At 45.4% G+C, this 14,508-nt stretch overlaps 1 protein-coding gene across 3 annotated transcripts in view; it reads left to right on the top strand.

Moving 5' to 3' along the window:
• The window catches only part of MCPH1 (microcephalin 1), a 352,972-nt gene that overhangs the window by 95,985 nt on the left and 242,479 nt on the right, over window positions 1–14,508 (top strand). For all 3 annotated transcript variants that reach the window (XR_014471760.1, XM_083177354.1, XM_083177355.1), the window contains exon 10: window positions 2,895–2,932. Coding sequence is in view for 2 of the 3 variants with exons in the window: in XM_083177354.1 (XP_083033480.1) it covers window positions 2,895–2,932 (38 nt within the window). In the remaining variant the exon portion in view is untranslated. The remainder of the gene's footprint in view (window positions 1–2,894; window positions 2,933–14,508) is intronic.

Here is a 14,508-nt window from a genome sequence, read left to right as displayed (position 1 = left end):
CTTCAAGCTTTTCTTTATTTCTCCCAGCAACCGTAGTTAGGCCAGGAATCATTTCTATTTATGTAGGAAATATAAAAGGATACATAAATATTAAGTCAGAATAAAGTTCCATGACTACAATGTTGAGATCTGTCAAAAAAAAAAAGGGTTCTACTCGTGTACTTGTAAGTACCAGCATAAGCATCCATATGGAATGAAGGTCTTAATTATTATTTTTCCTGTAAACACAATATATTTGATTGTGTAGACCATTGCACATAAAAAATATTATTCAACAGTAAGAACATACTAATACCCTTTTCAGACAGAAAAATCCCAAAAACCCAGGTATTTCCCGGATACAAAAACCCGGGTAGAACTAGGCAGCAAGGTGCTGAGCCCCTTTCACACAGGAGAAAAAACCCGGGTATTTCCCGCGTCGACCCCTTTCACACAGAAGCCGGATTTTTCCTGCAAAACTGTGTGTCCTAAGAAAAGGACAGTTTTAAAGGCACACAGAGATGAGATCATGAAAAGTGGGAGGTGTCTGCTCACTGCATTGCATTAAACATGGCTGACAAGTTGCAGAACCTGGAGGTCATGAGTGCTCTGTGTGTTTTGCTGCTTACAGCAAATCAGAGCATTATGCAGATGCTTACATTGTGCTACCTGGCACAGTGTTATGCCAGGAGGAGGAAGGCACAATTTTTGGTGGAGAGGGCTTCCACTCGATGCAGGTATTTGCACCGGAGGAGAGCCCTGATTGTGTCCAGTGTTGCGCTGCACGCCACTGCCACGCCCGCTCAGCCAATCAGGGAAGCTGAAAAGATCAGCCAATCGCGCAGTGCCATGCTGCACAGCCAATCAGCATGATTTTTCAATAGTCGGGAGAAAAACACGGGTCGGACCCTTTCACACAGCCGCAAACACGTGTCTGACACTGGAAAAACCCAGGTAAATACCTGGGTCGAAGTCCCGGAACTTTAGACCCGTGTTGACCCTTTCAGACAGAAGAAAAACCGGGTCGACACGGCAAGAGCCGGGAAATTCCCGGGTCTTTTTTTTTGTCTGAAAGGGGTATAAATGATTGTCTTGCTTTCCCTAGAGGGTATAGTAATTAAAATATCACCCATCAAAATCTAAGCACATTTCTTAAATCAGAATTTTCTGAACATTTCCTGGGTAGCAGGTAGGGATGCCATTCCCAGGGTATTTTTTCAACCCCGGGATTTGGGATTGAAAAAATGCTCAATCCTGGGTTATGCCTCCCTAATATAAAAAATGCCCCCAACACCCCCAAACCGGTTCCCCGCACATTTACTCACATGGGCATGTGGGAGAGACAGAGCAGTGGTACAGCCAGAGGGCTGCGCAGTGTGACCTCTTACCACATCCAGCTGTGCAAAGTCAGAGAGGGAAGTAGCCGTTCAGCATTTTAGCAGGTGCTGACACTGTTTAGCAGTAGACTGCCCATGCAGTCTTATCCGGGATTTGAAAATTTTGCGCCAAATCCCAGGATCCAGATGATCCGGATCCAGGAATTGGCCAGCCTAGTGGCAGGTTCTGGACCCATTCTTAAGATTTTATCTAATATCTTTTTTTCCATAGATACTATTTGCTATGAATTAAATATGTTTATCAAACTATAACATTGGAAATGTTACTACTTAAACCAGGCATGTCCAAAGTCAGGCCCGGGGGCCAATTGTGGCCCCTGCTGTCATTTCAAGTGTCCCGCAGCCTCCAGCAGGAAGCGGGTGGAGCATCAGATGTGGGAAGCACAGCACAGGACACTAAAGGTGGGGCCCCGGCGAGCGCGTCTTTACCTTGCTGTCTGCTGCAGTGAGGAGGTGCCGGCCTTCACAGTCAGATGTGTTTGGCGTCCTACCCCTGCTGCTGCAATCGTATATCACTCTACTCCACAATCACAGTGACAGCAGTGTTTGGGGAGGGGGGCAGCAAGGGGGAAGCTTGCTCGTGTAACATGCAGGGTGGAGGAGGGCAGTAGCGGGAGTCCAAGCATCTCCTGTCCTTGCAGTGCCTGCTTTGCCTCTCCTTCCTCTGGCTCACACAAGGGGCTGGGAAACATACAGAGAATGGAGGGGGCAGAGTGGGGGACATACAGTGAAGGAGGGTCAGGCTAGGGGAAATACAGTGAATGGAGGCAGTAATGGCCATTCAGAGAAGGGGGGCAGGCTGGGGGACAGAGTGAATGGGTGCAGAGTGGGGAACATACAGTGAATGGGGGACATACAGTGAAGGAGGGGCAGGCTGGTGGACAAGGAGTGAATGGGGGCAGAGTGGGGGACCATTCTGATGTGATTAGTGATTCAAAGAATGTCGGGCTGAATGGTCGGCCCCCACACATTTACACTTCACCAAATTTGGCCCTCGTTGCAAAAAGTTTGGACACCCCTGACTTAAACCGTTAATAAATAAATATTCAAACAAATTTTATATATATATATATATATATATATATATATATATATAATTTTTTGAAAAGATAGCACTCACCAGACTGATTGATAGTGAAGACAAACAAATCTCGCCTTTATTCAGCATTATTTCAAAGCAGTTGTCAAAATTTTGGCCATCGTGGTGCCCTTTCTCAAGACCATAAAGGTATGAATCAGGAGCAGCTGACGGAAACGGCCAATGGTTTGACGAATCCACGGCCGATTCCGGCTATCAGCATCCATTTTTGCCAGTGCCGGGACTTTCTGACTGTCAATTATATTCCGACAATCGGAAGAACAGACCCCACATTCAATAGGTAAAATACCTAATAATGTTGGAAACGGGCAGAAATAGCAGCCGGGATTGAATACCCCCTTTTGTCTCTTGTGTTAGTAAAACTAGATTATCCGTTTTTCATTTTTCAAATACAACTTTATTTTTTTTTGTTTCCGCAGGTTACGCGATCATTGGTTATGACAAGCATGAGCACTGAGTAAGTGTTTCCACTATTATTTTTGCTACTCACATACATGGCTCTGTTTTTTCTGTAAATAATATTTGAAACTCACTACATCCAATGGAGAAAGCTAATTACAATAACACACATTGGATATCCCCAAATGAGCTTAAAACTATAACTTAGTGACATTGGTACTACAGTGATTTAAAGATAAGTTGTATAAAAAATGATCACAGATCTTTCATGCTTTTCTTTTATGATTTGTTATGGCAGCTTTTCTACATGATTAAAGTTATATTTTAATAGGACCATTTATACAGTTAAGTAACAAGATCTTACATTTTTATTTTATGTGATATGACTATAATTGCACATTTGGGGTACAATTTAATAGGATGAGAGATTCCGAAATTGAGAGATTTGGGTGTTTTTTTGCAAGCAATCATTTACACTGCAAAATCAAACTAGTTTTGCAGAGTAAATGATTACTACTTTAACCCCTTCCCGACATTTGACGTACATTTACGTCATGGTCGGGATGTACTTCCCGACACATGGCATAAATGTACGTCATGACTTGTAACTGTCACCGCGTCTAGAGACGCGGTGACAGAGGGACGATGTCTGCTGTCCCTGACAGCAGACATATTCCCTCATTGCCCAGGGGGGGCAGCGATGCCCCCCGCCATGGGCGATCGCTGCGATTGGCTGTTCAAACGTGAACCGCCAAAAGCAGCGTTTACTGTGTGATGTGTAAAATTTAGACTCTGCTGCCCCCTAGCATCCAAAAAAAATAAAAGAAAGTTGAAATAATGATGTAATAATAAAGTTTAGATATGGTCTATGTTAGTTATTAACTATTTTGAGTGGTATGATTTGTCTCACAAGCAGAAAATTTTACATTTTGCAAATAGCAAAATGTTCAAATTTTTATGACATTTTGGTATTTTTCACACACAAAAAAAAACTGTATCGACCAAAATTTACCACTAATTTAAAGTACAATGTGTCACGAGAAAACAATCTCAAAATCACTGGGATAAGTAAAAGCAAAAAAAAGTTATCCCCACTTAAGTGATACATGTCAGATTTGAAAAAAAGGGCTCTGTCAGGAAGGCAAAAACATGCTGCGTCGGTAAGGGGTTAAAAAACCTGGAGATTTCTTACTGCAGCCTCCATGTATGCAGGTGTGATGGCACCTCTATCTACATCTGAGTCAGACACACAGATAATACACACTTTGCAATATACCGATCAACACACAACATGTTGCGTCAGAGGATTGTATCCACTTATTTCTTATAAACTATATGCAGTCCTGTGTACACACTACTCCACATCCTACATTGCATTGTCCTATCTGATTTCTGGCAAGTACCGGAGAATGACGGTTGTAAACATTTGGATATACACACTATAAGATGATCATCCAGTCTGGCATGGGGCAATATATTTGACGATAGATCTTAGTGTATACCCAGTTTAGTTGTATTGATGGTGAAAGCAAAAGCATTGGCGTTCTAACAGTAAAGCTTTCTAATAATCAAAATTATTTAATTTGTGATGATAAACTACACTATGTTTTTCTAAGTTGATTTTCTTACATTTTTATTGATTTGAAACACCTGTGGTTTAATTAAACAAAGAAATAAAGGTCTAATATAAATACATCAATACAGTTTTGTTTTTAAAGGGCTGAAGGACACATTTGCAAATGTAAATGTTTGTGCATCTAATAAATAGCAGCGATCTCCCCCAAATACATATAACAAAGTTAATAAATGTAATGGAATTGGCCTTGGCGGATGACTGCCATCCTCAAGGGTATTTGCACCAGTTAATGTTCCAAAACATCCCAGTCCCTTATAAATGTTCTCTGTAAAGACTTTGAATCAGGGAGAGTGTAACGTATCCGTTTTTTTTTTTTCCAGATGCTGAGGTCTTAGAGGAGTTTTAATATAGACGTTGTTGACTTTCTAATAATAATTATAAATTAATAGAAATAGAAGATGACCGAGAAACTACCTTTAAAGGCCCATACATACTTGCCGATTTTCAGCTTAAAGTCTGCAAGTGTGTGTGTGTGTGATTTTCAGCTTAAAGTCTGCCACCGATGCCCGACTAGCGATGATGTGCGCTCCTGCATCATCGATAGCAAAGTGGGCCGTCTGCTGGTTTTACCAGCCTGTATGGCTATGATGGCTCATATTTGAGCCATCATCACCAGGTGTATGACAGCCAGGCTGAAAGATGACTCTCATCCCAGCTGACCGGCCGCTCCCGCCACCCCCAGCCCCCGTTGCCCCCACCAGTGCATACTAACCCTGCCACCTTGACCACGCCGCCGCTCAGCTGCTCTTCCCCAGACAGAATGTCCCGCCCCCGGCTGACTGCTCTGCTCCACACTGTGGAGCATATACATGCCACTGGCCATCAATGTGTTTTTTAAGCCAGTAATATATAGATTGCTGGCACATGCCAGCAATCTATATATTACTGGTACCACTGGGCGCCAGTGATATATACATTGCTGGCACATGCCAAGTACTAGTATAGTCAGTAAAATTTTACATATTGGTAAAATGCTCACGTACCCATCCGTTTAAGAAGATGAACATAGATCTCATTCACTGCAATGTGTGTACAGCAACACCCAGGTAACTGTAGTTGTTCAAAGAAAGCAGCTGGATGCTTGCAGATACAAGCGATCAAGACCAGACAGACAGAATGCGGACTCGGTGAGACTGGAAACCACACCCTCATCACGTTTCATCACTGGGGACTTAGTCAGGAATATCTATGTTCATCTTCTTAAACTGATGTGTTTGTGAGCTTTTTACTTTCAGTAAAATGTTATTGGATATACGATCATTGTGCGCGTCTTCCACCTTTTTTCAACATAAAATACTCAAGTGGGCTTGGGTAAGCCCTTATTGGAGAAAGAGCAGCACCACACAGACTTTTGATCACTGAGAAAGACGTTTACATTAATTTGGACTTTGTGCAATTTGTACTATTGTACAGTATGTATATATATATGTAACACCCACACCAGTTGCCGACGGTAGTAGCGGTGCCTATAATTATGCCCACACCAGTTGCCGACAGTATTAAACTCACATGTTACTCACCTAGTTCAGGATGGCAGCTCATCCTCTCCTGCTTCCTTTTCTCATCAGCCTTGCTTTCCCTGTAGCGCCACTCCTTTTTGGTCCCTGCCGCTGACCATGTGTCTAAGAGTCTGGAGGGAGCTATGTGCTGCCGGCGCTGCTGCCTGTCATGCAGTGTGACAAGTGCAGCAGCTGCCAGCAGCCACAGAGGACAGCAGGGGATGTAGAGCAGGGAGAGAGCCTCCCTGCTCTGCATTTTCTGCTGAGCGGATAGCGCTGGTCCTGCTACCTTTAAATACTGGTGAAGGGGGTGTTAAGTTGGAGTACAGTTTCTGTCCTCAGAAAACCCACTAGTTTTCCTTTTTTCCAGGTCACCTTTGACTTTGTAAAAGTGATAGTTGGTGATACACAGTTCTCCCGCCAGGTTTCCAGGAAAACATGACCCGTTTAAGGTCCTGAGAACTAAGTTTGAGAACCACTGAGTTAGAGAATCAATCTCAAGCTCCACTTGCGATAAGTCCTTCCTCTCACATCAGATCACTTACATCACTTACATCTATATTTGAGACTTAGTAATAACTTGTACACTCTTAATAGATTGTATTGGCCTAAAACTTTTTGCTATAATATTATTTTTTTCTTTAAAAGTGACCTGGGTGTGTTTGGGTGTGAAATGACAACCCAACAGTCTTGATTCTGGCACTGTCAGTACAGGGCCAGCTTAACGGCATTGTGGGCACTAGGCAAAGCAATGCACTGGTGCCACTTAAGTTAAAAAAAATCTGAACTTCCTGTGCTGTCTCTACACCTGCTATAAGCCATCTAGCAATTAGCATGCCTACAGCCATTAACTGTTTGGCTGCAGGCGAGTAGAGAATGTTTTCCGTCAGCATTGAATTTTGTGTAATTTACAACTAATGCAGCTGGGCCGCATTCTCTGTTAGCCTCACAAGAAACTCTGTAGGCACCAGCAAACCCTTGTTCGAAGGCCCCTAGAATTGTGGGCCCTAGGGCAGCTGCCTAGTAAGCTTATGTGTTAAGATGGGCCTGGGTCAGTATACCGTCATTGTAATCCTGACCGTTGGTACTCCGCCAGGAGAGCAAGAACAAAGATGCCCCTTGTGGGCTCAGTGGTACGCTGCGCTCAGCCACATGAAGGAGGCCACCCAGCACAGGGCAAGGCCATCGCACATCCCTCCCTGTATTGGAGACTGCAAAATTTTGCAATCACTTTGCATAACTGAGAATCGCTAACATTACAAAGGTCTATCTTCGAAGGCAGCGCAGGGCCGCCATGTTTTGGGTTGCTGCGTATAACGTGCTACAACTGCCAGGACTCGCACTCCCTCAAAGTGCTATACATCGCATTATACTGATTTTCGCTAATTAGTGTTTGATACTGGCCATTGTTACTAAGCCAGTGGTAACAAATGAAAATTAGATTATGTTTACCATTAGGAAATAGATTTTATTTTTTTGAGATTCAGTACCTGCAGTATACAAGAGCATACAGTATACCATATCACTTGTGTCCTCTTTTTTCCACTCTTGGTCCTATAAAATAAAGCCTTGTTTTTCATACCTTGTCCATTGTTTTAATACTATTTTTAAAATAGACAGTAGACCAGTGGTGGGCAATAAGCAGCCCTCCAGCTGTTGATGAACTGCACATCCTAGCATGCCTTGCATCAGTTGCAGCATGGCTAAATAGTAGAACTACGGCAAGGCATTCTGGGATGTGTAGTTCATAAACAGCTATAGGGCCGCTTATTGCCTACCTCTGTGATAGACAGATTTTAGCATGTACTTTGGAGGAATAGTTTAATATGAGCTAGTAATTTGGTAAAATAAAAATGTGCTCATAATGGTGGTAATGGGGTGTAAAATGAATTGGCTATACAGACTTCAGTTATGTACTCTGAACCCCTACATGTAATTTATTGATTTGTGGTGTAGTATGTGTGTGGTATAGGGAAACGCTTCACACATTTCTAGACATGAGTAAACATTGAACAGCCTTTATAATTCCAATTTCTAAAATGCTGACCTCCAGGGCAACCAAATAAGTTGGTGTTGAAGGCAAAAGAAATGAGGCAGAACTTGGAGGAAATGTTTTTACTAGAGAATAATACCCCTATCTAAAAGTGACCTTATCTGACGTACATCTGTGAACTCTGCTCTGTGGAGAACCTTGTTGGTCTGTTTTGGCTCATATAGTATCTGTTCGATATAAAACCTTGTGCAGTGCCCTGAAATAACATTCAACCATGTAAACTTATGCTTATCATATTATTTAACGTTTTCCTGAAAGCTCTTTTATTCTACATGTGAAAAAAATATCTGTTTGTATTTAGTTGTTTAAATAGGTTGTTTATATGATGTGCTCACAATGTATTTATAGTCTGTGAATGTTTATTGAAGATTTAAGAAAACTTAATTCAGTTTTCAAATTGTCCTATTTGGGACTGGCTATTAGTTGTAATATCTATGCCACCGTTTTTTATATTATTTAATGCAAGTTTTCATTTGAGATAATGCTTTACATTTATCCAAGCTTTCTAGCAAAATCCAGAAAGCAATAACTGCTCCAAAATTAAAGATAATCCAGAATTTCCAAATACCGCAGTTGTTTAAACTTTAAGCCCTTTAATATGTATGATGATTGAATCTCTTTAGAACTGTAGGTTTCAGTGGAGGCAAAAATCTTATTTAATAGCACTGGTGCATGTTGTCATCACTAAGGAAGAAGGGCTGTTTAGCCCACTGCCCTACATAATTAGCATAGTTCTAAGACAAGGGTTCTCAAATTCGGTTCTCAGGTCCCCACACAGTTCTCATTTTCCATGTCATCTGGCGGGTGTACAGGTGCATTCATTACCCATTGACACATTTTAAAAGTTCCACAGGTGAAGCTAATTTTTTCACTTTTTTATGAGGAGACTTGCAAAACATGCACTGTGTAAGGTCCTGAGGACTGAGTTTGAGAACCTGTGTTCCAGGAGATGGGGAGTGACACTGAAAATGGCCTGTCTCCCTTATCCTACATGAGAGTAATATGCAATACGTTTTTTGGGATGCAAGAAAAGGGTTATGTTTACAAAGTGAACATTAGATTTTTTTTAAATGATTTGTAATCCATGCCAAGTTGCTTACCTTTTAGCCACTTGGTAAAGCCACTGGCCCAGTCTGAAGTAGATAGGTGCTGGATGAATGTCTGCACTGCAGCTTTTGGTGGCTCAAAACAAATTCCATGCATCTTGCGCTTGATTTATGAGAACATAAATAAGGTACAGGTGGTCAGGTATGAAATGTGCAGTAGATGACAAAGATCTTCATTTCATTCATGGGCCAGAAAATTCACCCCTTTCCTGAACTTGTTGGCAATTTCAATGTGGTGATGAAGAAAGGCACCATGAAGCTGTCTAGATATGTCCTCAGCATTTGTAGTAGGCATTAGGTGGTGTTCCAGTCCCCAATGACAATGCACTGCTACACAAGTATTTTGGTAGCTACATGACCAGTCTTGACCACAAAAATAGCCACCATGTGCTTGGCCATACTGTGCTAACATATGAACTTCGGTGGTGGCATACCTCCAACTGGACTGACTGTTTAATTTCAGGATTGAAACGGTCGACCAGGATTCATTGCCCCTTACTGTATGATTTGCCAGACAGAGATTGAAAAATTGCCATCAAACATGGCTAGCAAGTTGCTCCTTTTCTAACTTTGTCGTGGTCACCCTGGAACCCAACTCAACTATGGCTCACTTTGCAGCAACATTGTCAACTGTGTTGGCGGACACACATATGGTTCTGTGGCTTGAGATTTCAGAAAGTACAGATCACAGCCAAACATATTGTCTCTATCTATATACATTCTCTTCTGAAAACTTCTCTCCCCACCCCCCTCCCCCTCTTATATTTTGAGTGCTCATATTTGAAGAGGTGAGTCCCATCTCTCAATTTATTATAGTGTGATCTTGTTGCTCATCAGACAACAGATTCCTAGATTATAGAAAACTTTGATAGCCTGGGATAAGAAAGGGATTTTCTAAAAAAAACCTCTGGGTTATGCTTATTTGAAAGAGGGGTGTTTCTTTTCTCAAGTGATGTGGAATCTTACTGATTTCTCCCTCGGATAGCAGGGGACACTGCAGTCATCACGTGTGGGATAGTATGGTGTACTGGAGGAGTCGGCACTTTAAGAAAATTTAAGTGTGGCTGGCTCCTCCCCCCTCTATCCCCACCCAGACCCCAGTCTTAAAAAAGTGCCCGGAGGAGTCGGTCTCCTGGGCAAGGGTCTCCTGAGGGAGATTAGGTTTTTATTTCTGTTTTATTTTTATTTAAACTTTTATGTTAGTGGCAGGCAGACAGGACGGTCTGCCTGTGAAGAGGAACCCTGGAGTGGTACAGTCGACGCTGCACGCAGTGTTCCTCTGTTACCAAAAGACCACCAGAGCACCCGCTCTGGGGACCCGCCGCAGCTGCACGCAGCGAGCGTCCCGGGTCCAAGGTCATCCCCCACCTGCCTTCTCACAGGAACACAAGGAAAGGGGGACCAGCCAGAAGTGAGCGCACTGGCTGGGGAGAGAGTGTCAGCGGCCGCAGCCATTTTAGGTCGCGCGCGCAGCGCTGACACGGCTGCGCTTGTAACTCCCGCCTACAGATCGGCGCGGGAAGCGTCCGCATCAAGGAGGCGGAGCTTAACATCGGCGTCTCCCTCACACGGCCGCCATTGCTCGGAACGCAGCTTCTCTCCACTGATCCAGCAGTCTCAGACACCTGCAGTCCCGGTATACCGGATCCTGTGTGGTTACAGCGCTCCCCCTGGGACCTCAACTGTACTGTGAGTCATCAGGGGTTATCCCCATACACGATACACATCGGGGGGCAGGATTGGCTCCTCTCTCCCTATTAGCACTCAGGCCTCGGGCTTTTCACTGTGTGTAGTGGTGCTAGGGAATACTTGTGTCTGTGTAAGGGTGTGCGTGTGGGGTGCTGAAGTAATTTGTCAGTATGGCAGGAAGGGCTACATCAAAGGCAGCACAAAAGGTGTACTCCTGTAAGGAGTGCAAGGAGCAGTATACACCACATATCAAGGGTGTTTCCCTGTGCGGCCCCTGCTATACTAGAATTCAGTCTTCTGCAAGGGTGCAGGTTGCTGTCACTCCCAGGTCCCCTGGGTCCCAGCCAAACACCCCATGTCCTGGGGACGTCTTACAGACCCTTCTCTCCAGCTTTACTGCAGAGATGGAAGCCTCTAGAAAAGACAGGGAAGTTTTTCACTCCCATCTGTCTCAGTTAACTACTTCTGAGCCTCTATGGGCTTCATCCCTCATTCAGTCGGTGGACTCCCTAAAACAGTCTGTGTCGGCATACTCCCAGACTAGACCTTCCTCACCCCCGGTGAAGAGAAGGGCAGTTCAGGCTATAGTCCTGGCAGACGACCCGGATGATTGCATTCCCTTAGAGGAGGGGGAATTTCCTCCTGATCTAGCTCAGGATCCCGCAGGAGACGATCTCCCAGAGGATCAGGCTCAGGGAGTGGAAGGTCTGATCAGGGAGATTCGAGATACTTTCCACATTGCCGACACATCCGCACCTCCTCAGGTGTCCATTTTTGGTAGAATCCAAAAGCAGCCCCTAACTTTCCCGGACTCAGAGGAGTTAGACAACCCTCTTTTAAAAGTCTGGAAGTCTCCGGACAAAAAGTTTCAAATGTCAAAAAGACTGAAGGTCCTTTACCCCTTCTCAGATGCATCCAGAGAAAAATGGGAGACCCCTCCCACCCCAGATGTGTCCCTTTCACGCTTATCTAAGAAAACCACACTCCCTATCCCGGGAGCGGTGTCCCTAAAAGAGTCACAAGAGTTCTGTTGCGCCCTGCTCTGGCATCGGCCTGGGTTGCAAGAGCAATGGAGAAATGGGCTTCTGAACTGGTTACTGGTTTAGAACAGAATACTCCCCGAGATGAACTAATTTCTTTAGCAGAATGCATCAGGGACGCGTCCTCCTACATAGGGGAGGCTGCCTCGGATATTTCTATCCTAGGAGCAAAGGCTTCAGCCTCTGCGGTAGTGGCCAGACGTTCAGTCTGGCTACGTTCTTGGCAAGCCGAACCAGAAATCAAAAAGGCTGTGGAGGCTCTTCCCTTCGGGGGCGACATGCTCTTCGGGCCTGATCTAGACAGGCTCATCTCCCAGGCAACAGGGGGGAAGTCTGCGTTTCTTCCCTCATCTGCTCCGCCTCCAAAACGGCCGTTTGTATCCACCACTTTTCGTTCCTTTCGAGGGAACGCGGGCTTCAGAGGCAGGTCCAGAGGAGGTTTCCCTTCCTACAGAGGCCGCCGTGGTCGTGGGGCCAGATCAGCCCAGCCCTCAGCGGCCGCCACTATTAGAGACACCAAGACCACTGAGAAATCAGTGGCATGACTGTCTCCCAGCTCACCTAGGGGATCCCGAGGTGGGCGCCAGGCTGTTAATCTTTGCAGACACCTGGAAGTCCCACTGCAAAGACGCCTGGGCTCTTCAAATTGTGACTCAGGGGTACAAGCTGGAGCTCACTGCCCCCCCTCCAAACCTGTTTTTCCCAATAGGACTTCCATCTTCAGAAGAGACAGCTTCAGCCCTTTGTGGGTCAATTCAAACTCTCCTCTCTTCAAAGGTGATTGTCCCGGTTCCAGTGCACCAAAAGGGCACCGGGTACTATTCAAGCATCTTTGTAGTACCAAAGCCGGACGGCTCCGTCCGGCCCATTCTCAATTTAAAAAATCTGAACGAATTTGTGTTCTATCACAAGTTCAAGATGGAGTCAATTCGCTCGGTGGTGGCGTCCTTGGAGAAGGGGGAATTTCTTCTCTCCCTAGATATCAAGGACGCGTACCTACACATACCTATCTGGGAACCACATCAGAGGTTCCTCAGGTTCGCCATACAGGACAACCATTACCAGTTCAGGGGACTACCGTTTGGCCTCTCCTCCGCCCCGAGGGTGTTTACCAAGGTACTGTCTTGTATGATAACGGCGCTTCGTCTACAAGGAGTTATCATCATACCTTATTTAGACGACCTTCTTTTAAAGTCACCTTCCCCAGAAAAATTGGCAGCGGACGCCCTCCTAACCTGCAATTTTCTGGTCCAAAACGGATGGATAATGAACTTCAGGAAGTCGCAACTAAATCCATCTCAGAGACTTCAGTTCTTGGGCCTGATCTTGGACACTGTTCAGGAAAGGGTATTCCTACCGTTGGACAAGATCAGGACTCTTCAGCTAAGAGTACGTCAAATTCTGCAACTACGCACAGTCTCTGCACACCTTTGTACCCGCCTGTTGGGACTGATGGTAGCTTCATTCGAGGCCCTCCCATACGGGCGTTACCACTCCCGAACCTTTCAGGAAAACCTGTTATCCCAGTGGTCGGGATCACACCTGCAGATCCACAGGAGAATCTCGCTGTCACAGAAAACTCGCACATCACTTCGATGGTGGCTTCATACCCCACATCTGTTGCAGGGCCGCAGCTTCAGGCCGTGCACTTGGACAATGGTGACGACAGACGCCAGCCTCCGAGGCTGGGGAGCCGTAGCTCTAAACCACAGGTTCCAGGGAAGATGGTCATCACAGGAGGCCAAGCTTCCCATAAATATTCTAGAGTTACGGGCCATCAGGCTGACCCTGACACAGGGACACGATCTCCTCAGGGGACGCTCCATAAGGATCCAGTCCGACAACATGACAGCAGTAGCCTACATAAATCGGCAGGGGGGCACAAGGAGCCGTGCTGCCATGAAGGAGGTTCGACCCATTTTGGAATGGGCAGAGGCTCATGCGACGGACTTCTCGGCAGTTTTCATTCCAGGGGTGGAGAACTGGCAGGCGGACTATCTCAGCCGCCAGGATTTCCACCCAGGGGAGTGGGCCCTCCACCCGGATGTGTTCAGACAGATCACCCTCAGGTGGGGGACCCCACAGGTAGACCTGATGGCTTCCAGACTAAATCATCAGCTACCCCTCTATTGTGCCAGGTCACTGGATCCAGCAGCGTTGGCGGTGGACGCATTGTCCATCCCGTGGCCGTTCAGGCTAGTCTACATCTTTCCACCTTTCCCCCTTCTTCCGAGAGTCCTCAAGAAGATAAAGAGGGAAGCCACAACGGTCATATTGGTGGCGCCAGACTGGCCGAGAAGGTCGTGGTACTCCGACCTAAAACTTCTGCTGATAGACGACCCCTGGCGTCTTCCACTGCGGCCAGATCTGCTTCAACAGGGACCATTCGCTTACCAAAGCTTACAGCATCTACATTTAACGGCCTGGCTGTTGAGGCCGACCTGCTAAAACGAAGGGGAATTCCATCATCTGTAATTCCAACCATGCTTAAAGCCAGAAAAGGGGTTACATCGGCCCACTACCATAGGATATGGAAATCCTATGTCAGATGGTGTGAGTCCAAGAAATTTCCCAGGGCGGTCTTTAGTCTATCCCGTCTGCTACAGTTCCT

The sequence above is a fragment of the Crinia signifera genome, chromosome 3 (assembly GCF_055691185.1).
Source record: "Crinia signifera chromosome 3, ASM5569118v1, whole genome shotgun sequence".
In the NCBI taxonomy this organism is placed as follows: domain Eukaryota; kingdom Metazoa; phylum Chordata; class Amphibia; order Anura; family Myobatrachidae; genus Crinia; species Crinia signifera.
The sequence above is the reverse complement of the archived record's forward strand: the minus strand, read 5'-3'. Positions and strand labels throughout refer to the sequence as shown.